At 37.0% G+C, this 27,294-nt stretch overlaps 2 protein-coding genes across 2 annotated transcripts; one reads left to right on the forward strand and one right to left on the reverse strand.

Annotated features, from left to right (window-relative positions):
* Nucleotides 1-1,277: 1,277 nt before the first annotated feature.
* Nucleotides 1,278-2,843, forward strand: LOC129258350 (octopamine receptor beta-2R-like). Its single transcript, XM_054896632.2, has one exon. The coding sequence runs from the start codon at nucleotides 1,287-1,289 to the stop codon at nucleotides 2,340-2,342; it is 1,056 nt and encodes a 351-aa protein (XP_054752607.2). The 5' UTR covers nucleotides 1,278-1,286; the 3' UTR covers nucleotides 2,343-2,843.
* An 8,467-nt stretch (nucleotides 2,844-11,310) lies between these two features.
* Nucleotides 11,311-13,438, reverse strand: LOC129258349 (uncharacterized). The gene is made up of 3 exons (XM_054896631.2): nucleotides 12,956-13,438; nucleotides 12,476-12,679; nucleotides 11,311-11,470 (listed from the first exon to the last, which is right to left on the reverse strand). The coding sequence occupies exons 1-3, from the start codon at nucleotides 13,402-13,404 to the stop codon at nucleotides 11,356-11,358; spliced, it is 768 nt and encodes a 255-aa protein (XP_054752606.2). The 5' UTR covers nucleotides 13,405-13,438; the 3' UTR covers nucleotides 11,311-11,355.
* Between the last annotated feature and the right edge of the window lie 13,856 nt (nucleotides 13,439-27,294).

Genomic DNA, 27,294 nt, shown 5'->3' on the forward strand with positions numbered 1-27,294 from the left:
TTCACAAAGACTTAAGTGCCACTAATTTAGAGTCGCACTTATTTCCCTGTTGCGTGCGGTATACAACATATCACCACATTGGTCACAATCATTGTTTAGATGACACGCGCTATTGCATATCAGTAAGATTGCGCGTATCATGTAAGGTCACCAGTGGTGGATCCAGGGGTGAGTTGCCAGTTCGTCTACTCACCACATGGTCTACCTTCATTTTAGTCTAATGCCAGTCCGTCCATCAAAATTTCGTCTAACAACCATTTGGTCCAATTATCATTTTGGTCCAATAATCATTTTGGTCCAATCATCACTTCGTCTAATCACCAGTGACCATTTCGTCTCATAACCAGTTGGTCTAATACTCGTTCTATTTTCATTCATTTTGCCCAGTTAACACTTGGTCTAATTAGACCAAATGGTCTATGGACTAAAGTGCTATCAAGCCAACTAGTTATTAGACGAAATGGTGAGTAGACGAAATGGCAACTAGACCATGTGGATATTGGACGAACTGATAGTAAACGAGTTGGCAATTGGACGAAACGGTATTGGACCAAATGAAAATAAACCGATCTAGGGGGGCATTTCCGGCCCGCGCCCCCTCCCTTTTGAGAGTCAAAGTCAATATTTTTAATGTAATTATGTCGTATATACACAAGTTTGCCCCCCCCCCTCGAGAGTCCAAGCAAATATTTAAAATTTTACGCGGGCCAAAATGACCTTCCATTTTTAGTGACAACTTTTTTTCTGCTTGTCAAATTGAAAAACTGTTGTCCTTGAGAGCCCCGAGATAAACAAAAATCAATATGTAAAATATTTACAAAGAATAAATAAATCAAAATGGCATATACAGGTATTACAGCATTACTAAAAAAACCCAGATTGATATAATAAACATTAAAAGACAATCACTTGCAAGAAAAGGTTACTGCGTCTTGTACTGTCCCTGAAAGAAACATAGGTGGAGAAAATACGAGGACGTGAAGACAAAAGGGAAAGGTAGCAATTGGAAACCGCTAAAAACGATTTAACAGGAAAAGGAAGGATGACTGGTAACAGAGTATTGTTCAGTTGATTAAGAAATAATGTAAGTAGCGATTATAGTGTTGTTGTAAATTAGAATATAAATTAATCAACTACTCTATATATACCATCGACGTACATGACGTACGGCCATTCACATGATTACGGTGTGCCATTTTTATAATTTTCTCCTACGGTGCTTTTACATAACTCTATAGTAACTTAATTTCGTGCGATCTCTTTTGTTTCGCAGATCAACCTTTGTCATGGAGACACTGAACACCACACATAGCCCAGGCGAGGAAGACAGTGATTCTAGTCTGATCTTCGTTCTTCAAGGCCTCGTCATCTTTGTCTTCGCCACCCTGATCATTGCTACCAACATCATGAACCTGATCGTTATCCCTCGTCTCCCCGACATCAACGAAGCCAGCAAAGTCTTCTACAACTGCCTGTCCGTCGCCGACCTCATCCTCGGCGTCGTTCTCCTACCCGCCTTGCCATCTGCCATTCTGGATGGCTGGCCATTTGGAGATGTCCTCTGCAAGATCTTCGGGTTCGGTATGACCTTTGTTGCCGGTCTATCCTCCGCCAGTTTGCTGCTCCTCAATCTGGATCGCTTCTTTAGCATAGCCACCCCACTCCGCTACATGGCGATCATGGACCGGAAAAAAGCAGCCATCATCGCAGCAAGTCTTTGCCTCGCCGAGTTCTTGTTCCTTCTCATTATAATGTTCGTCAACCCATTCGGCGTGGGGATCGTGGAGTATTCGCGACTCGGGGCGTGCATCATGTCCTTCAACGAGCCAAATTTCGTTGTGTATTCCCTGCTAATCTTCACTGTGTGCATCTGGTCGTTTGGCCCGATCCTGGCCATCATGTACGCCAGGATAATCTGCATCAGTAGGAGACATGTGAGGCGCATTCAGGTCCAGGAACTCACCAATCAAAGACCAATCTCTAAGTTTGACGGGAGCGACGAAACGGGCTTACAGGACTGCAGAACGGCCCAGGCGCCAAACAAGAAGACGGCGGTCAGCCACCGAGCGATACGTATGACCCTCATGGTCACAGGAACCTATGTCGTGGCTTGGGCACCCTTTACAATTTGCCAAATATACATTGCCATGGTGACCGATGTTTCGATTATCATCCGAGCGTTAGTGTGTTGGCCCCTCCTCCTGAATCCACTGTGCAATGTGATCATCTACTCGGTGACGAAACGTTCTTACAGAACTTTGGCGCGGAATCTACTGAAAGGATGTCTGAGGTGTTCACTCGCAGACCTTCGGAAGGCAACATCCCACGAGATACTCGTGTAGATCACAACGATCTTACGAGTTTGTTGCAAAAAGGAAGTGACGTTTCACGGCTTTGGACATCAGTATGCCACATTATTTTGTGAATGGAAGGTTAGAATAAAATCGAAATGGACGTTACTAAGTTAAACTTTACTCCAGGAACATATTATACCCGCCAGTCATGCGAGAGAACTATAACGAAATATTATATTTTTATTGTCATGATATGGCATACTGCGCCAGAGACTCATGAGACATTTTAATCACATTTGCCGACTCGGAATCCGTGTAAAGTCCTTTAAACACGTTGCCATGATAACTGGAATAGCATAGACCTCATAATTTCATAGCATGACTAATCGAATGATGTAATTTGTTATTTTTATAGCATCAGACAATCATGTCGCCGAAATAAAAGGCATTTACCTTTTCGTTCGATGTTACGCACGGAGGTGGTTTTTCAGAGCACTTGTCTTCTATGAAGTCGAATAAGAAACATGGAAATATAAACTAATACCTTATTGAACTGCAAAGTATATTGTCTTCCTTCCATGTCAAAGGTTATGACTAAACTTATTGTCAAGGGGGGAAGGGGGATAATAAATATGCGTGTCATATTACGTAACGTCATATAGTTACGAGCGTAATTTTTTAGTTTTCGCATTTACTACGGGAAAACTCTCTACAACGCATCGATTCCTTTGAAAATGCCATTAAAAACACCCTAAAACACAATGGAGAGCTGAGAGGCTATTGTCGAAAGTTGGTGGACTGGGACAGCAGATCATCCGAAGATTTGAACAATTGCAAATATGTCGTTGTCCAGAGTCAAGAGATTCCGATGCTGTCCCGGTCCACCAACTTTCGACAAAAGCCTCTCCGCTCTCCATTGTGATTTGACGTGCATTTTCAAAGGAATTTGTGCGTTGTAGAGAGTTTCCCCGTAGTAAATGCGAAAAGTCCGGTGCCATGAGCGTGGAAAGTCACATACATGCAGGGCTGCTGACCCGATTCGATAGCAGCAGCTGAATTTGAAACATCAGAATGTCTGTCGATCTTATGCTTATCGTCTTTAGCTATTAAAGGTATGATCCAGGCTGGAAATATTTATATTATCAATAAGTAGAGTAAAATTCACAGAGCAAAATGCTGAAAATTTGATCAAAATCGGATAACAAATACCAAAGTTATTGAATTTTAAAGATTTGCATTATTCCGGTGAGAGTTCTCATTATGAATAGGCGGGCTGATGATGTCATATCCCCACTTGTTCTTTTCTATTTTGAAATTAGGTTTATTAAAAAAAAAATCTACCAAGAACTAAAACAATTGGATTGACAACTGATTAAGTGCATTAGTTATTATTGCTGCAACTTATTTCATCATAATGAAGACACATCATTTAAACATGTATGAAAAATGAAACATTTATGATTTCATGTATATAACATAAGAAAAAGAAAAGTGGGGATGTGAAATCATCAGCCCACCTAAAGTGCATATAACTGTTTTCAGAAAATATTGATAAACTTTAAAATTCAATAACTTTGTTATTTGCTATCCGATTTTGATGAAAATTTCTGCATTTTGCTCTGTGAATTTTACTCTATTTATTTAGATATAAATATTTTCAGCCCGGACCATCCCTTTAATCCGGTGGTCCGTGTTCGATTGCCACTTGGTGCGTTAGTGCCCTTCAGCAGCGGCAAAGCATTTATCTTCATACCAGAATCCTCGGAGAGGACCTCAAGCCTTCGGTTCTCTGGCTGTTTGTTTATATAGAAGCAAGCTTTCCTAGCAATCGGGCCAAACAAAAAAAAATCACCATCATCACAAACACCGATGTGAAATATGAATCTAGTCATGTGTTTCTTTCACCATGTACAGCCGACACGCAAGATTTATTGCTTTTATCTCTATCAACTTTTTATTAGCAGTCGTACGATTGATTTATAATGCCAGTTCCCAGGATTTCAAAAGGGGAAATGGATCCTCTAATGCACTATCAATATAAATCGCTCTACGATTTCTTTTTATTCTGTAATTTGCTTCTCAAATCATTATAATTACAAAATTATTAATTAGGTTTGAGGTGCACATTATGCTTTTCCATTAGGGATGACCTTCCATTCCAACGTCCTCTCTCCTTTTCTTTTCAAATTCAAATTTGCTTTATTTCATTTTCACAGGACAAAATAAAATGACCGTAAATGATTACAATGACATTTGCAAATGAAACTAATACAACCAATATAAATTGAGGAAGGTATACAATGTATGATATTTTTCAAAAGTAAAAGAATTATTATATAAAAGAAAATTATCATTCACATTGTAAAGATCTGAAGAAAATGGCGGGATCCAGTAAAAAACACATGCTTGTAGTGTGTGGACCCTTTTAAATAATTATTAGAATTGCCTACGAAGACGGACACAGAGGTAACAGAACATAGGACAGCATGATGGCAATAAACAAAGAACAAGAACAAATGACAAGGAAACAAACACGAAGGATATGAAACAAAAAGGAAAAGAAATAAAGAAAGAAAATAAGAGCAGGACTTCAACGCTGAAAAAAAATATGTTGAGTATGCGTAAAATGGTTAAAGGGATGGTCCAGGCTGGATATATTTATATCTCAATAAATATATTAAAATTCACAAAGCAATATGCTGAAAATTTGATCAAAATCGGATAACAAATAACGAAGTTATTGAATTTTAAAGAATTGCATTATTCCGGCGAAAAAGTTCTAGGCATGTCTACAGGAATATTCATTAGGTGGGCTGATGATGTCATATCCCCACTTGCTCTTTTGTATTTCATTATATGAAATAAGGTTTTTTTTCAAAATTTTTCTATAAACCAAGAACTTAAACAATTGGATTGACAACTGATTAAGTGCATTCGTTATTTATTGCCACAACTTACTTCATCATAATGGAGACACATCATTTACACGTGTATGAAAACAATTATAATTTCATGTAATAATATAAGAAAAAGGAAAGGGAAAGTGGGGATGTGACATCATCAGCCCACCTAATGATTATTCATGACGATGTGCATATAACCGTTTTCTCAAAACATTGATAAACTTTAAAATTCTATAACTTCGTTGTTATCGGACTTCGATGAAATTCTCAGCATTTTGCTCTGTGAATTTTACTATATTTATTTAGATATAAATATCTTCAGCCCGGGCCATTCCTTTAATTTAAAGAAGTTGTATGAGATGGGTGTTTTTTTTATCGCAGCCTTTTCTGGCCTGTCCAAAATTTTAATTATTTTAATTGTCATGCTTCTGTGAAAAACGATTTCCCTATTCTCTTGAATCTGTTTCCCACTTTGCTCGGAAGATTGTGTAAAAAGAAGTGTGATTACAAAATGTGAGAAGGCAGTTTTACGTTTGAATACTCCAAGATTCACGTGCCCCCTCCTTCCGCGAAATGCATGGCTGCTATCGATGTTCATTAATAGTGATTGTCCGTTTGCCTGGGGAAGGTTTTTTTTATGGGGAAAATGGGGCGCTTAATTATTTTAATTTGCCTTCCCGCTTCGTTGTTGTTTTTTCTTTCTGGATTTAGTATTTTTCGTGTTGGCAGTTCATTATTTCTAGCTCTAATGAAACTTTTTTATGCATTGTATTAATTCGAAATCGACTAGAGGGGCCGGGTTTTTGGGAGGTTGGAGCTTCGAAAACATGACCGACCATTCGAAATTGATATGCGCTAAACCTCTATAAATAGTGCGGGGATAATACTGCAAACGATTGGAGTGACAGTTGAAAAAAGAGCGTGGATGGTCTGGGTGCATTCGGGTGTGTGGGTGAGAAAGATCTAGATCGAGGGTAGCGAAATACAGAAATAGAGAGACAGACATAGACAAGGTCGAGGGAGAGTGTGTGCGTGCACGCACGTGCGTGGCTGTGTGTGGGAGAGAGAGATCTACAGTAGAAGCTAAATACAGAACAGAAGACAGAGACAAAGGCGTAGGAGGGAGAGAGTGTATGCATGTATGTGAGGGAAAGAGAAAGAGAGAGAGAGAGAGAAGGGGTGGGGGAGAGAGAGATATAGGAGAGAGAAAGACAGAGAGGGAAATGGAGAAGGGGGATCATTGACGGAAGAAAACCAAAGAATCTATTCAGAGTAGAAAAGATCTTGATGGTCTTACTGTGAATTTCTACTCTTTTAAGCCTCCTTTCTTTTCTTATTATTTTCTTCCATATTCTCACCTTTTTCATTAGATTTTGAATATCACCACGCTTTGTTATGTTTATACTGCAAAAGAATTCAGTTCAGTTCAGTTTAGTTTATTTCATTTCCATTTTCTGATAATAAACATAAACATATATATACATATGTATAAATGTACAGAACAAAATAAGTGTTATAAGTATACTTCAATAATCAATTAACAAATTCGTAGGAAATAGATGAAATGTATACAATTTTTGTTCAAGATACATTTTGATGATTAGACAAATTATAGATTACAGTTAGCATGTGAAAATGAAAATGAGGGACTTATTAAAAAAAATGGTTGCTGGTTGTAAAAAAAATCGATATCATGCCGATTTTAATTTTCCAACGAGTCACCGCAACACGGTGGTATAAAATGCACGGTATAAAAATATGGGGCAGACATAATAGATACTTTTCTAGTCTCGTGAAAAAAATGAGGTGTTCCAAATTGCCTACCAAGCCAAATTTCTCTGACGTAAGTAGGCGGTTGCAACAAAAGTGTATTTCGGATGCCTCATGCAGTATTCAGAATCAATATGAAAGTTCTATCTTTCCAATACATGTATCAGCATTGGGATTGATGGAGATTAGATGCTGGAGTTTGCTTTTGAGTTTTAGTGATGCAATGGCGGTGCTCCAGGCTTCATGGGGGCGCGAACCCCTCCTGAAAATTTGAAAGTGATTAGAAGTGAGCAAAAGATAAAAAGGAGCAAGGGAAAGAAGTACGGGGGAAAAAATCCGAGATGCATTTAAAAAAAAAAATTATATTGATCATTTCTCGTGTTTTTTTTTCAATATTGACCAATCACCTCCTTTTAATTTCCAAACAAGACCCAACTATATATATATTTGTTTAATGGATAGCGCGTTGTACAGATTTCATTGTCCCCTTTTCTCCTTTTCTTTCTAACATACTTTGGAGCAAGGAGTTTTAAGACATGGAGAACCATCAAACACTTTCCCTATATAGCCACAATGATAAAACATGTTACGCAGGTGTTTCAGTGCATATTTCCTGCAGATTGTGGACAAAAGATTCCTGCCTAACTACAGATTTACAGGTGAATCGCATAAGGAAACATGCTTTTGTAATGATAACTACTTTTCGCTGCCTCTGGTCGGATAATATAAGCAGACACCTTGTCCAGTTTTACAGGGGACAGCAAAAATAAATGTTGCAATATTTCTTGAAATATGATTTAAAATTACTCGACTGGCCGCAGTTCTGATACACATCAAAAATTAATATATTCCACAAGCTATTCATAATATTATATAGTGTGGAAGTTTGTGGGATTTCGTAAAATGTTGATTCTAAAAATGTCATATTATGAGGTTTTATTACATTTTAAAACTGTTATCATTCAATACAATGTTTCGCCCAATTTTTATGACACAATAAGCCTTTGATTTCGTCATGTGTTCAATATCTATGTTTTATGCTCAAAGGAAAATGAAAATATCTCAGTTATCTATTTTCGACACATATATCTCTTTTCAGTTTTCGTATGAAACTGGCGGCATCACAGGTCGCGACCAAAGGCTACACTGCACCTTTCGTATTCTTTTGTACTTCTTTAGAAATTGGAATCTATTTGCATATCGTTGTCTCTCCATTCTTTTTACCTCCATGTTTGGAGGGAAGAAACTTAATTAGATTAAATGTAAAATGGGATGTGCAAATGCCAGGCTGTCGTTCAACCACCCGAGTCACTGGGTAATAATGTATCAACCACAATCACCAATACATTCAATTAGTTACCTAGGACACAGTATTATGTTTTGATGTCCGCGCAGTGGTTGCACCTGTATTGGCCTGACTCGCATTCGGATTCTGAGTCTTCCTAATGACGATCATGTTAAATGAAATGCCGATAATGTTAAATAAAATGCCATCAAAATGGAGCCCTCGTCGGCAGTCTTTCATGCATTAAAAAAAATCACAAAACACATCCTAGCTAACAAGCTATAATGTCAATTTCATTCATGTAAATATTTAATTGCAAACTAACAAAGCTAACATAGATTTCGATATTTTCTCATCTCTTTGCCTAAAAGGATGAAACTAACACCAATTTCATTACTTTTATCTGTATTCATTCCACTAACATAACTATTGATCCTGTATTATACGGAGAAAGCCTGAAAATAAACACATTTCCATACACTCTTAAAAATCAGAGAACCTTTCTATGTCCCGAATTTGGAACCTTTTAGGTTCTTCTTTAATATGCAGAAAGGGGTTCTAAACAGTCATGTTTAAAGGGATGGTCCGGGCTGAAAATATTTATATCTTAATAAATCAAGTAAAATTCACAGAGCAAAATGCTGAAAATCTTATCAAAATCGGATAACAAATAACGAAGTTATTGAATTTTAAACTTTATCAATATTTTGTGAAAGCAGTCATATGCACATCGTGATGAATATTCATTAGGTGGGCTGATCATGATGTCACATCCCCACTTTCCTTTTTCTTATATGTTATTACATGAAATCATAATTGTTTCATTTTTTCATACAAGTGTAAATGATGTGTCTCCATTATGATGAAATAAGTTGCGGCAATAAATAACTAATGCACTTAATCAGTTGTCAAACCAATTGTTTTAGTTCTTGGTAGAATTTTTTTTGAATAAACATAATTTCATATAATAAAATGACAAAAGAACAAGTGGGGATATGACATCATCAGCCCATCTAATGAATATTCATAAAGACATACCTAGAACTGTTTCACCGGAATAATGCAAATCTTTAAAATTCAATAACTTTGTTATTTGTTAAACTTTGTTATTTGTTATCTGATTTTGATCAAATTTTCAGCATTTTGCTTTGTGATTTTTTTCTCTATTTATTAAGAACTAAATATATCCAGCCTGGACCATCCCTTTAAACAATTTTGATACGACGGCGAGGAACTATTTGAAGCTCTTTAAACAATGCGGGGTTCTTGATGGTTTGAAGAGCCCTAACAATTTTGTAAAAGGTTCTTTCTTCAAGCTATTTGGGTTCAATACACTATCAAGAACCATCTAAGGTTGGAAATAACCTAGTTGTAAAACACAACAACAACAAACAAGGTGAAGGACTTAGAATCCTTTTCTGCTTCCTTGAAGAACAGTGAAAGTTCGAAATACGGGGCAAAGAAAAGTTCTAAAATTTCGAAGTTCATCTTACTCAAGCCCGATGATTAATTTATCTGTGGAGAACCATGATCATTATATCAATATTATTGTTCAATGAGTTGCCATGTGTCAATTTGAATTTGATTTTATCTGATAAAATAGATATAGCTTTCATAATTCAGAGTATCATTCTAATTAAATATTGAATGAACTGATAGTTTTACAGATTAGATAGTACAGATAGTATAATAGTACAGTGCAGAACAAATTAAATTTAACAAATAAGATTCTTATTCTTCATCTTCTCTTTCTTCTTCAAATCTTCTTCTCATGCTGATTAAATAAAAAACAATAATTCAAAACTTTCTTCAATACCTGCTTGACTTGGTTTTCGTTCGTCTTGATTTTCGTGCCGCGTCGGTGGTCTGTATCACGGCCCGTCTCGTCATGCTGATCCAATTTAAAAAAGTACTCGCGAATTAAAGGTTTGCCTGACATAGCATTGGGAATTCATGCATGGCCTTAACACCCCTCTCGTCTTGGATTCTCTGATATGCTCTAGCTGCATGCCCTTATCTATCTCGCGTCATTATAAAAAAAAGAGATATTTTACACCGTACCTAACTCCTGAACAATCACGCTTTCACTGGACCCATCTTAATATTGCTTCCTATCAACTCCCATATTGTTTAATCGCGCTGAGGTGATAGGACGCGTTAAGTCCTCTCGCCAGGCATGCATGATTCCTTGCAGGTGAAATACAATGAAAGAATTTCAATGCATCAACGAAACAATTTAGAGTGCAGTAACTATGTCATACACTTGCATATTTTCGCTGATCTAGGGAGGGTTTCATCAACATTTTCGTCCGACAATTTGTCAGATCTGACAACTTTCCTTGATTTTGATTGGCTAAGAAGTTCTGTTACTATGGTAACTTTCGAATGAAACAAGACTTGTCGGATAAAACGCCCGACAAGTCCTTTCATGAAATGCTCCTCTGCTCGCTGATGAGGTCAAGAACCTTCAATTTTGGGTGAAAAAATTCAATAGAGGGACAGAAACATCGGCTAAACATCCTTATCATTACCATCAACACCAACGCCGTCATCATCATCGACATCATCATTTTCATCATCATCATCATCATCCTCACCATCGACATCACTATATGAACAAGAAAAAATACATTACAGGGTGATTATACTCGACATGATTTATTGCTTTGTACAAGTTCTATGTTTCCTTTTGACATTGCATCATCATTGGCCACTGATAGCAAGATGCTTCAAACAGAGACATCAAAATAGGTTTTTATGAAAACGAACCCTAAATTATTTCAATTGAATCAATAATTGACAACTCATAATTGGTACAAAATATTCATAAAAAGTACTAGCAAATTAATATATATGCGTTTATTCTATATCGACACCTTAAACTTGTTTACGAGGACAAGAGAGACCAAAAGTCCTATCTCTATTGTTAAAAACACGACGGAATGCAGGACGGTTAATTTAGACAAAAATCCATCTACGCATGCTCAGTCCTATAAGGGAGCATGCGCAGATCGGTTTCCATTTGAATCAACCGTCTACCTTGTCTTCGGGTGTGTTCTGGAAAGCTGCCAGTGAACCCAGTTACTGCAATTTTCGAGGGCCATCACAGGTGCCACAATGCAATGACGAGGAGGATGATCTGGAGGATGATGAGGGCTGCGAGTGCGTTGACCTTGATGGTCGTTTGTTCAAAACGACGTCGCTTGGAGCCAAGCCTCCTAAGGTATCGTTGAATAACAATGAAATGGCACATCTTGAATGGATGAATGCATAATTACATACTCGTACTGTCAAAAGGAAGGGCTTGTAACATCTCGGGAAGAAAAGGGTTATTTATTTCTTGGTTTATCTTTTTTTTAAATAAAGATTGAACCGTGGTCATTCATAGATCCGAATCTAAATCCAGTCTTACGAATCGCGAAATAGGCTGAAAGTGCAGTGCTCCAACATATTAGCTTCGAAACCTTTTTTTCTAATTGCGAATTCATTTTAGCCCCATCCCGGAAAAAACACTGCATATGACCTTTAAGTGGTCTCGTCACACTTTATCTAGTGTGTCATGGCTTCATCTCATATTGCCTAGAACAGTCAAGTCCGCCTTATGAATTAAGCCACACTACTGCCAAGTTCCAGGCTATGCCCATTTCTGAAGCATTCTTCTTCTTCTTCTCCTTCTTTTTCTTCTTCTTCTTCTGTATCCTTCCATCGTTGTTTCGGAGATCCATATCGTTTAAAGAGCTGTACTTAATTCGAATGTAATGAAGACATCTAATCCAGAAAATGTTTAGTTGCATTGCATTAAGGCCGTGTCAGAGAGATACATTTTGTGCAAGAATTGTAGAATAAGTAGGTATGGAGTATTTCTTGCTTGGTGAGGAGGGAAGTCCGGAAGAGAACGGACGGGGTAATGATCACTGAATTATTCTGTAACATTTCTAAACCTCATTTATCCCGCCGGATTTGGGGAAGTTTCCGCATTGGACATGTTGGAGGTGTTAAATATGGCGCCATAAGATCGCTCCGAATTAACACACTCATCATCATTCCCATCATCACCATCATAATAACTAAATCTGGCAGGACTAATATAGTACTTCATTATTTTCAGAATGCAAGGACGAAAAGTTAAATCGCTGGTATTATCGTGTGGGTAAACTATGTCAATACAAATCCACATTCACATGATCCAACACTTTATTTCTGTTCGTTCTTTTTCTTTTTACCTTTCTTTTTGCTCTTCCTGTGGCGTTTGTTCTTTCTTGAGGCGGTGATCGAGCAGGCTGACCTCGGCTGTGGCCGCATCCAGCATCATGTCGGTCTTCCATTTCCGACGTCTCAATACGAGGAGCTCGATCTCCACTGCCCGACTTCGTACATCTAGAGCTTTGGTGACTTCCTGTGCCGTGTGGTAGTCGAGAAGGAGTTGTCTGGCAACATTGGAAGGAAATAGGAAATAAACAGAGTAAAATCATGTTAGTGAGAGCCTTTTAGACAATGGCCCTTCTCTTCGTAATATTATAACCCAAACTTGAAAACAGAACATAGATACAAAGATGTATTTGCAAGTTGAATTGTATTTCAATTCGCAATAAGAATCCGATGGAAAACTAATAAAAAAACAATTGAATACACCTAATAGTAATATTTGATAAGGCAGGAAGAAAATATTTCTATTAAAACTCGCTCTTACTCTTTGCTCTTACCTGTAAAGTTCCTCTTCCTTAAGTAGTTCCCGTTTTGATTTTTCGCTCTCCAGCCTGGCATCTCCTAATTCCTGGACGAGTTTTAGTAATCGGTCTTCCTCCTTCTTGATCTCCATCTTGATTGTCCCCAGATGACACGTTGCCAAGGTGATTCTGTCTTTCATATGAAGTCTTTCTATCTTCTTTGGCTGACGGTCTCTATTTTCTACGGTCATGGCGATGATGTTGTTTTCCCGGTTCGGGGAGCGGTTATTTTCGTCTTCATAGCGTTCATGATTCCAGTAAGCATGTACGCGATCGAAAGCACCAAAGTCTTCCATAAATCTCCGAAGTTCTTTCTTAACAACGGTATCGTCATGAGATGGAGGTGTGGTTGGCACATCCTGCCGGCTGATTTCATGACTATCGAATTCATCGCCTGATTGTTGTTCCTCATCTATGTCAGACATGTCAGATAGCTCATTATTTTGGTTGGAAGTTTGTTCTGCGTCTAGAACTACAACGCCGTCGTTAAACCTATCAACGACTAGATCAAGTGCGTCATTCAAACCCACAGGACTGTCTTCAGAGGCTAGAGTCCTTGTCAAGACCTGATGAATACTAGAGTAGGTGCTACTTTTTCGATTGATCGAGGCATTGCTTTCATGTGCAATTGGGTTAATTTGGGTTGGTTGGATGTGTAGGATCGCCGACGGTTGTGCGTCTTCTTCATATTTCTCTTTTGGTAGATAAATGTTGCGTTTTAAAACACTTTCTTTAACTGCGCCATCCTTCTCCGGTTGAAGGATACGACGCCTGTCTTCAACGCCCTTCTGTGAACGATGTCTTACTCGTGTCACCCTTCCGGGATCAAAGTTTGCGGCAGATGATCCTTCATGGTCGCATTCATGAGGCTGTCCGAAATCTCCAGTTTCAGAAATGGTACCTTGTTCACTGCGTTGATTTTCAAATTTCGTGTGTTTCTTGGCGGTATCTCCGGCATCAACCAGAAGGGCATCGTTGCGTTCGGTGGATGATAAGTCATCAAAATGGGATCTTCCGTCATCATGTAGGAGATGAGTCTTGTCACTGTCGGCGTCAGGACTATCAGCGCCAGTACCGTTCGATGCTGCGCCACTTGTTACTTCAATTTCTTCACTCAAATCACCCGTCGAACAGTCTTCGCCCTTTTCTTCGGTTATTCTTGAGGTTTTTCCTTCAACTTTTCTTTCGATCACCACTGGATTATTAGAGGCTGCAACAACTTCAGGAGAGATGATGCCTTCAACAGGAACACACTTAGCTACTTCTTTAACATCGTTTGCGTCCTGAGGCTTATTAACGGTTGGATCATCCCCAGTGATCGAAAAGTCATCCTGGGAACCTGGCGAGTTATCTGAGCCACCACTCACTTCTAAAGCAAATTCAATGTATTGGTCTCCATGTTGCATGTCTCTATTGACCTCTTCATATTCTCCTCTATTTGAATTATTGGCTTGCTGCTGTTTCTGTCCTGATTTAATGTCCGTTTTTCCATCTTCAGAGATGAGTATTCCAGCTTCCTCGAGCTCCTTCTTAAGCGTCATCGGTCCTTTCCGCCGTTGCCTGATTGGGCTTCTCTGGAAGGTGCATCCCTGATTTGGGAGGGTGTTTGGTTTCCTTTCGTCAGATCCGCTATTTTCATCTTCGTCTTGCTCGTCAGTATTTCCTGATTTCTTGATTTTGTCTCTGATTGGCTTTGTGTCTTCATCCTTGACACCATGATCTGTTGACGCAATGGTTTTCTTTCCTTCTTGATTTGTTTCTGACAGTTCTATGTTTCCATCCGTTCGTTTGGAGTCACCCTTGAAGGGCCTCCTATCAAGGATATATTCGTGTCTTAACTGTACTTGAAAGCGTCCAGTTTGGGGAGGTGTGGTTTTCTTGGGCTGTTCGGAAAAGATAGAAGTTGAGCCGGATGATTCCGTCTTTCCATTGGAATCTGCTGAAATTACGCTTGTGATGCTAGCTGAATCTTGCTCTGTCTTGATCCTGTAATGAAGACAAACATATTCAAGTAAGTTATTAAGAAAGTCGAATTGGGAAGGGACAGACAGATTATGAGGTTTAGAGGTCACAGAAACAATGTCGTTAAAGATTCTAGATATCTGTGACTACAAAAATATGACACAACCAATTGGTGTCCTGGGCTCCGTATTCCATAAAGCTTGACCGTGGGTCTGATTTCAGGATTGATCAGAAATCAGTCGTAAAATTCACCCTATGACGGGGTACTGGAATAATAAACTCTACCAAACAGAAACTCTCAGGTATCTAAATCCGACCAATTAGTCATAAACGGTCTGATAACTCCTCGACGCACTGGACAACCAAAATTCCCGGGGAAAATTCTCCACCCTATATCAGAGATCTAGAATATGTTTTATCAAGTGAAATAGGATAGGAAGGAGAGAAAAAATCAAATTCAAAACGGTAACAGGGGAATTGAAATCAAAAGAAGGAAAAAGAAAAATATGAAAACCAACAAAGAGGAAGAAAAGGGGGAAGGGGGAGGAGAAGAAGATATGTAAAGAAAGAGAAGAGGGCCCAAAGGAATTTCAGTAGATTTAGGTTCTCGCTGGCCTAGTCTAATTTGCTGATGTATGGGCTTCTCAAAAATCAGTCTTATTTTATTTTTTGAGTTAGGCCTACCGTATGGGCACTAGTATTCAACCCAGCATAATTCAAAGATTTGGACAAATTCCCCAAAATATTTAGAAATAGGGAATTTTTCTTAATTTCATACCTTTGTTATTTCCAGTGTAATCTGTTGTCGGTATTTTCTTTATCAATCTGTCGACTGTATGCGCGGAGGATCGAATTATGCGGCGATGACCTTTTGCACTGAAATGCACTAGTATTCAACCTAGTGATGATAGATGGCTAATTTCAAAGTGGTTTAGATTGCTAAATTAGATCTAGATTTATGTAAGTCTCTGGCTTTGATTAATTCCCTGTTTGGTCTCATTTAAATTGGTCTAGTCCATAGTCGGATGGGACAAGGGCAGATTGAAAGACAGGGCCATCTTTCATCGCTAGGTTGAATACTAGTGCCGACGGATTGAATACTAGTGCCAAAAACCATCGCCGTATAATTCGATCGCCCGCGCACACAGTCGACGGGTTGAAGAAAAAAATAACGGAAAAAGAATAACCAGCATTTGCTCAAATAAGACGGATCTGAAATTCAGGTAAATTCCATAGGCCCTATTTCTATATATTTGAGGAAACTCATCAAACGGGTTGAATACTAGTGCCCTTACGGTAGGCCTATATATGATTGCAACTTTTCTGTATGCCCTAGGCCCTAGATCTAAATGAACATTTAACAGGACTAGACTCTACCTTGCACGATATACTCGATAAAGATCTAGTCGCAAGATATTCAATTATTAAAATTTAATGATTTATCCGAAGAAGCTGTCAAAAAGCTATAGTCTAAATAATTAAACTTGAAATATCACATTCAATAAAATTGGAAAAACTCACGATTTCGCAAAAAGATGACCCACTCGATCTCGCGTTCCATTGAAGATAGAACCAGCGAAGACCACGGTTGCAAACAAAACCACCATGTTGTTTGAAATGCCCCTTAATTCTTCTTCTCCTGGAACTCATTCATTCCCATTCTTTTTGTCCTCGAGGCAGCTGCCATATTTCGATGAGAAGCCTGGCAGTTTCTGAGACAGAGCTGTATTTTATCTAATCTAGCTAGCTAGCTTAGCTAGCGCAGGTCGCATCTCACATCGATGTGCATAGGTTTTCCATCCGATATATTCTTTCAGTTTTTATGATGTTGCACAAGTTGAGTTTTTGGCGCGCGAAAGCGGTTGTCTGGGCAACGCGCTTTTATCGACAATGTATTGTTACGTCATAATAATATCAGTCAATCGTCGGTCATGCATGATGCGCGACGCGCATGCAGCTGATCACTGGGGGATGGGAGACCGGTAAACTCAAACTGGACCGGACCATAAGTATTCGAAGGACAAAATCCCAACAGATTCACTCCGTTAAAATGATGTTAGAGCGTTTGTTCATGAGTTGAATTGAAACACTAAATGCTATGGCGTTATTTCTTTCAGCAAGTAATGTATCCACACTGTGCTGCACTCAACCCAGGTGAGGTGAATGGGTACCCGGTAGGAAGAAATTCCTTGAATGCTTTGAGCGCCTATAAAAAAATATATAGCAGCCCAGCTAAAGCCGGGGTAATAATAATATGCAGGGCCGGCTGGGAGAACAGTTTTCAGAACAGGGGAGTGTTTCATCAACATTTTTGTCTGACAAGTTGTCAGATCTGACAACTTTCATTGATGTTGATTGGCTAAGGACCACTGTTTCTATGGTAACTGTCGGATAAAATGGGACTTGTCGGATAAAACGTCCGACAAGTCCTTTCATGAAACGCTCCCCTGAAATGGCTTCCCTGGGTATTATTATTATTATTACTACTACTACTACTAAATATTTTACTGCGACCAATTCATTGTCTGCAAGTTTCCTTTTTTTCTTTCTCATCGACTCTTAAGGATGCAAATTTAAACTATACTGAATAGCACACTAATTGCAATTCCCCTAAATGAAAATGATAATCAGTGACAATTGATATAATCTTATCATTAACTTTATGTATCTTGTAAACAATTCTGCTGATATAACAAACATAAGTGGCGGAAGAGGGAAACTTGGCGTATTTATAATTATCTGCTCCTGAGTTGGAACAGTACTCCCGAAGATCATGCATCAGGATCTTTGGCAAGGAAGAAAAGAAAGGAGATGACATTGTTACAGATATCATCACAAAGGAACTCGGTGTTTCGTTGGACCCAGCGAAGGACATCGACAGATCACACCGCACAGGGAAACATCAAAAAGAGTCTGAAGGAGCTTCGTCGGCAAGGAAACCAAGACCTCGTTCCATTATTGTGAAACTTACTTCCTACAAGAAAAAGAAAGAAATTCTTCAGAAAGTTGAAAGGATCTGGGATCTCCATAACAGAAGATCTTACTGTCAGGAATCAGATTCTTCTTGCTCAAGTTCGAAAATGTGAAGTTGTTCAGTCAGCGTGGTCTTCTGATGGCCACATCTTTGTTCTATTGCCTGCATCTGGAGGAAAATCTGTTACAAAAATAATCGCAAATGAAGAAGATCTCAAGAAACTAAAGTAATGAAATGAAGAACATTGACTATGAACAAAATAATGAAAAACTGAACAGAATGTACTATGATGTAAAATAATTTGTTTTAACATGTACTGAACATTGTATATATTTTTTTTCTTTTCTTTTGTTGGTCTCTATTTGGAAGTAAATGAAGTCATCAATTAAAGATGCAGTAAAGCCTTATTAGGGCATACATTTTTTTTTTCTTATTGTATATGATATATTAAAGAACTCTAACTGACAGATTGAATAGAAAGTAAAATAATTATTTGGTTCTGATTTGGGTTTTATTTCTTTTTTGAATGAGAAAATTAATAAATTTCATTTTTCACAGATTGGACTGAATTAAACATTACATTACTATGTAACAAAAAAAATGCATTGAAACCGTGCAAGATAATAGACTTTTATTTACTGGCAGTAAGGAACAAGTAATGGAGACTGAATTTTTAACACATGCAAATTAGTGTTTTGAGACTGAAGTAATTTTTAATTTCCTATCTTATAACATTCATGAGCTATAATTATTTTGTCTGCCCTCATGTTTTTGCTACTCATAAACATAAATATTGTCCAAGCTACTCCATATACCTTAGTTTGAATTCTACCTTTGATCTTGATTTTTTTTTTAAATATATATAAACACCTCTTTTGTATTGTAAAGGCCTCTAGTGTGAATTAGTGTGTGTATGAATTGCAATACTACTTCTTCTACTCAGTCATGGATTTGTATTGATTGTATCTCAGATATTCTGCCATTTAATCACATTTGCGATGACAGTGAATTTAATTTCACACTTTATCATTACTTTCACATATCTCAAAATATTAACGTTGACAAAATACAAAGCTTGAAAATTAATCCATTTTTTATTGATTCTTCAATTGATCAATCATTTTATGTAGAAGGCAACTCGGATGATAATGATAATAGTTTCCCTGAAACTGGTTTTACTGAAAAGTGTGATTATATGTTTTGCGAAGATTTCTATACTAAACATGCAAAAGATTACTTAAACTTTTAACTTTTTCATGTTAATGCCAGAAGTCTTCAGAGAAATTTCGATCATTTTAACGCACTATCATCATCGCTTGATTTTAATTTTAGTGTTATGGCAGTATCTGAGACTTGGTTTAATCTCAATACAAATATAAATTTATATAATATCACAAACTATAATCTTGTTCACTTGTGTAGACAGAACAAAGTTGGCGGTGGAGTCGCGTTGTATATAAAAAATGACTTTGATTATTCGCTATACGTAGCGATCTTTCATGTATAACAAATAATTACGAAATAGTTTTTATTGAAATTACTCATGGTAACAAATCAATTGTTTTAGCATGCATATATCGACCACCGAACAGTGACATGTCTGATTTTATTGTATCAATGAATAATGTACTGGAAATATTGGGAAGTGAAAAGAAAGAAATATACATAATGGGTGACTTCAATATAAATTTAATTAATTATAGTTCACATAGTAAGACAAATGAATTTTTAGATATGATGCATACTTTCAACTTGTATCCTTTGATATCAAAACCAACTCGTATATCAGCAAATAGGGCTTCTTTTATTGATAATATTTATACTAACTCACTTGACAAAAAGATCCACAGTGGAATCATATATGATGATATTTCCGATCACTTCCCAATATTTTCTATTTTGAAAAATGAAACAATAAAACATAACTACCACCAAAGGAAAAAATCATTTCAAAAGAGATTAATTAATGATGCAAATATACTGTCATTTAAAGAAAAATTTAAAAATATTGATTGGTCTTGTACTGAAAACTGTGCTAATGTTAATGAAATGTACAAAAAAAAAATTTCTTATGCATATGATTCATGTTTTCCACTTCAGACAGTTTGTAATAAACAGAATTTGTCTAAATTTAAGAAACCATGGATTACTAAGGGCATACTTAAATCCATAAGTCGTAAGAATAAATTGTATAAAATAAGTCTAAAAAATACAAATTTTCATCATGTTATGAAATATAAGAACTACAAAAATAAGCTTATAAGTATTATTCGTTATTCCAAATATAAATATTACAATTATATCTTTTCATCAATCCAAGGTGATGTGAAGAAAACTTGGAGACATATTAATGATATAAAAACATCATGCATTACCAAAGCAAATGTATCTTGAAAATGTGAAATTTTCTTCCAAGTTCGATATAGCAAACCAATTCAATTCCTATTTTGTTAATATTGGTAAAAAATTATCAAAGTCAATATCAAATCCTTTGCACTCTTTTCAAGATTATTTTTCATTCCGAACTCCTGAATCATTCTTTATTAAACCTGCAACTGTTCATGAATTAATTCAAATGTCTTCCTTCATTAAATCTTCAAAGGCTAATGGATCTGATGGTATATCACCAAAAATTATTAAAGAATGTATACATTATATTGCTCTGCCGTTATGTAATATTTTTAATATGTCTATGAGTACTGGTTCAGTGCCTGAAAAACTAAAAATAGCAAAGGTTGTGCCATTGTTTAAAAAGGAAAATCCAGATTATATTGAAAATTATAGACCTGTTGCACTCCTTCCAATTTTTGCCAAATTACTTGAAAGAATAATGTTTAACAGACTAACCGATTTTCTTACTAAAAAGGACATTTTAATACAGGAACAGTTTGGTTTTCGGAAGAATTATTCCACTTCTTTAAGTGTGATATGTTTTTCTGATTATATTTTAAATGAAATAGAGAAAGGCAACTTTTGTTGTGGAGCTTTTATGGACCTGTCGAAAGCATTTGACACTATCGATCATCACATTCTTTTAAAAAATTAAGTTTATATGGAATCAGAGGTTTATCTTTACAATGGTTTGAAAGTTACTTATTAAATAGAAAACAATTTGTGGTGGTCGATGGTGTCGAATCTGTTAAATTAGATGTTAATTTAGGTATACCACAAGGTTCCGTGCTCGGGCCCCTCCTATTTTTAATATATGTTAATGATATTATAAAATCTTCTGATTTATTGAAATTTTCACTCTTTGCTGATGATACTGTTGTTTTTGGTTCACATAAAAATATTTTTACTCTTACAGCTACAATGAACAAAGAATTAAACATGTTGAATGACTGGTTTGCATGTAACAAACTTGTCTTAAATTTCAAGAAAACAAAGTGTATTATTTTCCATTCTAAACGTAAAAAAATTCCATTGAATACCGAGCCAATAAAAATTGACAATACTGTTATTTCTAGAAATGAATCATTAAGTTTTTTAGGAGTATTGGTACATGAGTCACTTGACTGGAAGTATCATATTGTTAATATTTGTTCTAAGCTTTCAAGAAGTATCGGTGTTTTATCAAAACTTAGGTACTGTCTACCTGGTAAAATACTAATTAACATTTATGATGCTATAATCTTGCCACACCTTAACTATTGTAATGAGATATGGGGTAAAACGTATAAGACGTATATAGAGAAACTCTATATTTTACAGAAAAGAGCACTAAGATTAATAACAAAGAGTGACTTTTGTAGTCCCAGTCGCAGGGACCTATCCACGGAGGATTAGTCTATTGTTACTGGGGGTGCTGAGCATTGTTACAGCACCCCCAGTAACAATAGTTAATCCTCTGTGGCCAGGTCCATGCCCAGTCGACCATTATTTCTTAATCTAAAAATTATATGATCTTGTAAAACTAAATATATCTGTATTTATGTTTAAGTATCACAGAGGAATTCTACCCAAAATATTTGATAATAAGTTTAAAACCAATTGTTTCTTCCATAGTTACCACACACGTATGCGAAATAATCTTTGTGTTCCTTTTACTCATTTAACAATGCAAACTCATTCTATCCGGTACACAGGTGTTCATGAATGGAACTCACTGTGCAACAATCTGAAGTCATGTTCAACACTCACTCGTTTCAGACTATTACTGAAACGATCAATTTTCGAAAAACTATCATCCTTGGCTGAGTAGACTCCTTTTTTTCTTCTTCATTTTATACTATTTTCTCGCTCTCACTCTTACTATGATTCTATTATTCCTCTCTTATCTAATTATTCTTTCTCACTTTCCTTATTCTTATGTTGCAATGTGTGTTTGCGGGTGTATGTGCTTTTTTTTATAGGTATGGTGTGCAGGCCTTTAGCTAATACTTTTGTTTTTAAACAATGTTATTTTAATATTTATTTTTTGTATTTTATTGTTTTTCTCAATTGTCATTTAGGGCCTCAAATATAAGCACAGGATGCTTTTTCAGAGGTCCTGGCTCATTCTTATGTATTTGTTTATTTTGTAACTTCTTGATTGTTTTAATTTGCCAAATAAAATTGAATAGAATTGAATTGAATTGAGTTTGTTCTGTTTCGTGTGATAATTGCTATCACTGTAAAAACGCTGTTTAAAATTTTAAGCTCGTTGTTCAAGCCCGTAACTCTAACAACTAAACTGCTTAAACTTTTTAAACAAGTCTGTTTAATAAATTTGTTTAGGATCAGACGTGATATATGATGACGATATAATGATGTTGAAGATCGAATAATCAGGAAAATAACAATACACAAATGACCCTTAGCCATGTTAGCTGTAATGAGTTATAAAATATTAAACAGAGGTGCCCCCAAGAAAAAAAAGGGTAGCTTGCAAAAGAGGCAAGCTTTGCATTTCGATTCATATCGTAAACTTAAACAACCATGCATGGTCGGAATGATAGTGAATAGATGTGACTCTGTAATAAGTACGTTTCATAAAATATCAAAAGTTAAAGAAGTGTGGCGGATGACAAAAAAAAGTGAGAAGGGGAAGGGATCGAGACAATGGTAGAGAGAAGGTTCAATGAACATGGTCGATAACGGGCAATTAAGCACATGAACAGGTAGATTTAGCATGCTTATATATCAATATTTCAAAATTATATAATTAATCCGAATTTAATACCGTCTTTGTTAACTCTGAAAGTATTGGAGCAAAAGTGAACTGACCATAACTGTGTATTATAAATACATGTAGCTAGTCCTGAAATATACCCGAGAGGATTATTTACACATATAGAAATGAATAAGCCTTTAATAATAGGGGAACTAAAAGGTTTTGAAGGGAAAGTTTTCTTTTGTTATACACTGTAAAAACGCTGTTTAAAATTTGAAGCACGTTGTTAAAGCCCGTCACACTAACAACTTTGTTTAAACTTTTTAAACAGGTTGTTTAAAAAGTTTAAACAATTGCAAAAAAAGTTAAAACAACTTGTTGTTAGAGTGAAAGGCTGAAACAACATTCCATTTTTCTGCACTGTGTTCCTCAGTCACATTTCCCCTAAGGCGGCCCAACGGCGAGTCGAAATATTATTTAGCTGGTGCAAAAGATGTTAAAATGGCCGTTTTCGACTAGCCGTACGGCCGCCGTAGGGGAAATGTGACTTCGGTATTACCTGATCAGGGGCGTAACAGGGGTCGGTGGCCGGCAAGAGCCAAAAATTTCCCGGTCATATAATGGAACAGGCAATGGCGTCATAAGGCAAAAATGTTGAGGGGGCGATATGGTGTATCGGGCCAAGAAATGTACATAAATGCGAGCGAGCGAGCAAAAATTTTGACATTTTTATTGCAAAAATCCAATTTTGTGATAGATTTTGACATAATGTTAAAAAGGTAATATTATATTTTACCCTTCTCTCTGTCCTTTTCTCTCTTTTTTTGTACGCCACGGTGAACAGGATTTTTTTACGATTGTGCGCACCAGTGTGAACCTCTATTATGCTCGAGGGGGCCCAGTATGGCGCTTGTGGCAAGAAGTAGCTTAATATAAGTCCCGAGCGAGCGAAGCGAGCGAGATAAAAAAAAATCACCTTTTCATGAAAATCTAACATGAAGATAGATTTTGACGTGATCTTCAAAAGATATAATACACTTTTGCTTTGCTTTTCTTTCCTCCTTTTTTGTTTGGTTGTAGAACTTTTGGGGGCCATAGTCCAAACTCATCCACACAACAGTGCTTTACTCTTGATATTAAAGCCATTTTAAATCTTACAGATGGCCACTAATTTTAATCAAATTGCGTGTATATTTATACAGCTTTACACAATACATAAATTCAATGCAGTTGTGTACCGTTATCATCCAAATATTTTTAGGAGGCACACTATAGCAAATGGGGGAAAATTTGTAAAAAGTCGCCAGCGAGCGAAGCGAGCCAGAAAGAAAAATGGCCTTTTGAAATGAAATTCTAATTATGTGATAGATTTTTACATCATAGCAAATATCATGTCATATATATTTTTTTCATTCATCTCATTTCGCTGCCTCTTTTATTTCCCTTTGGCTGTGGACCCCCCCCCCCGTACGCTAGTGCTTCAACGCAAAGCTTAATGCAGGAAGGGTCCATATAGGGGCCCGTTATAGATCGCCCTTTAAAGGTTACAGATGAAGAGCCCCCACTGCACGGGTCTTGACTCTTGGACAGAGCCCCCCGGTAGCTTTGGAGATTTAGCAAGTTTATGATAGACTTTCATACGACATTATGCTATATACCAGGGGTTCTCAAACTTTTTCTTTGAAGGGCCAGATGAGACTCCAAGTAAACCTGAAAGGGCCAGGGTGAAGTGGATACTTAGAAAAAAATGTGCGCGAAGCGCAAAGACCCTTGCGGTCGGGGTCCTAGATGCTCTCTTGTGCAATCTGGCCTTTATTCTGGGAGCATTTAATCCAACAAATTTATAACAGTTTCATATGAAACGCAAGCAAATTTAGAAAAGATTTCAAAATACAGCGAGAGTCAATATTAATGATAACAAAATTGTAGTACTTTGTTAAAATGAATCTAGATTGTACCTATTCATGCCTGGTATTGGGGAGACAGATAATGTCTTGAAGTATCAATATTTTTTGTAGTCAAAGTAGAATGAATAGAGCATGTCTGTTGTAGACTCTAACAAGGATGTCAGTCTCCTAGTCACTTTCAATATGGGAAAAGTGACACTGTCTGTCAGCAACAAGTTGCTTGAATCTTGGCACAAAAGGTGTAATTGCCAGACGAAGGCACTGATGCAAATGTTCACTGGTCAAGAAGGGGCCGCGGAAGCGGGGAGGGACTGAAGCCCCCCCCCCCCCTCTTTTCAACACCATGTACAAAAACGTAAAAATTACCATATGATTGTGATTTTTTGCATGGCCAGCCCCCCCCCCCCCCCCCCCAGTTTGAAAACCGTTCCGCGGCCCCTGTCAAGGTACTTCGGTATGAGTTAGTTCTTTAAATGTTCATTGTGGAAAATGCACTTTGGCACCTGTATGTAGATCCAAACATGGTGAGAACAGCGCTGGTCATCTAATAAGAAAGTAGATCGAACAGACAGAAAAGGCTCCACTAAACTTTGTTTAAAAGTAAAATTTATTTGACTGCCATTACTTTTATTACGGTTAGGTCTACATGGATACACAATGTAATCATATTGAACTATATGTTTCATATTGTGACTTAAAAGTGATTAAAAAAACCCAGCAGAGTTTCCCGGTGAACTCCGCCAGGGGGCAGCTTGCCCCCCCCCCCCCCTGTTACGCCACTGTACCTGATAACATCGGTACGAATGTAGTGTCCTATCATTAGGGTGTACCTTTATTTTAAGACTACTCTGCTCGGAAATAATGTTGCATTATGGATCATGAACCTGACCAGATTTGAGTAGTTGAGGACAAGAGGTAGTGTTATACAAGTTTGCTGGTTCGTATTGGCTTTAAAAGAAACAAATAAATCACATATGATAATTATTTATTTAATGAATATTCAATGAATTTGTTCTCCGCTTTCATTATTTGATCAAATCTTATGCTATTAATGGAGCTGTCTTGACAAGACCTCGGATGTGTTTTTGTACAGCTATAACTAATTTCAATACACTATCTATACCAAGATGTATGTACATATCAGGGGCCGCGGAAGCGGGGGGGGGGGCTGGGGGGCTTCAGCCCCCCCCCACTTTTTTCCAAAACCGTGTACAAAAACGTAAAAATGACCATATGATTGTGATTTTGTGCATGGTCAGCCCCCCCCCCCCCCCAACTTTTGGCTCCCCCACTTTGAAACCGTTCCGCTGCCCCTGCATATTATTTAATTGCTTGTATTTCATTTTAAATTGCATGTTTTTATCCAATGTGTTGTAAAATTGCTTTTTTTTATTGGAATTGAATTAAGTTGAACTTGATATGATTATAAACGTACGAAGTACTCATTATTGAGGGTATCTTCACATTATGTTAGCATAACAAAGTCATAACAATAAATCTATTGTAGCATAATAATCATAGGTATGCATCATGAGGGCTACCATGTTTCAGTGTAATAGGTCACGCAGGTGTTATATAAATACCTCCCATCAGTTAAAATAAATTTACTACCCGTCATTTCATGAAGATCTGGTATTGGGCGATTCCATGCTAGAAAAATTAGCCATTTTCACAACATTTCTCAACCTACTGTCCAAACAAACAAGGAACTTCAATGTATTTTGTGGTAATGATAAAGAAATACTGGGTAGTCATTTTTAAAAAAATGACAACCAACAAAAATATGTTGTCCATGGGTGAATTAGAGGTGAAAATGTTGCATGTCGTACGGGACATTTCTGAGTCCCGTATGACACACAACATTTTCACCTGTAATTCATCCATAATCAAATTTTTTTTGTTGGTAATCAGTTTTTTAAATGACTACCCACTATAACTTTATTATTGACAAAAAATAAATTGTTATTGCTCAAGCAATCAGCTAAGAGACTAGATATTGTTGTCGAAATGTCCTGTACGACACGTATGGAATCACCCCTATTTGTATTTTTTTTACAAAGACTGAACAATCCTAGGTACAAAAACACTTTCACTCTCTCTGAATCACGGTAAGCTAAGCATCTGACCCAAACTGAGTTCCACCAATCACAACCTCTGGATCTAATCTACCTTCCCCCCCCCCCACCATTACCCGGGGTAACCCCTTCATCTTTTTCTTCTTCACCTCCTTTTCCTTCTTCTCCTCCTGGTTTTCCTTTCTCTTCCATTTTTTTTCCTTCTTCTTGCTCGTCACACTTTTCCTCTCTCCTTTATATAGAAATTTGAGTACTATGACGTAATTTGCGACAGCTGGCGAACGGACCGAGGCAGGTTCGAGGAA

The sequence above is a fragment of the Lytechinus pictus genome, chromosome 4, assembly GCF_037042905.1.
Source record: "Lytechinus pictus isolate F3 Inbred chromosome 4, Lp3.0, whole genome shotgun sequence".
Lineage (NCBI taxonomy): Eukaryota > Metazoa > Echinodermata > Echinoidea > Temnopleuroida > Toxopneustidae > Lytechinus > Lytechinus pictus.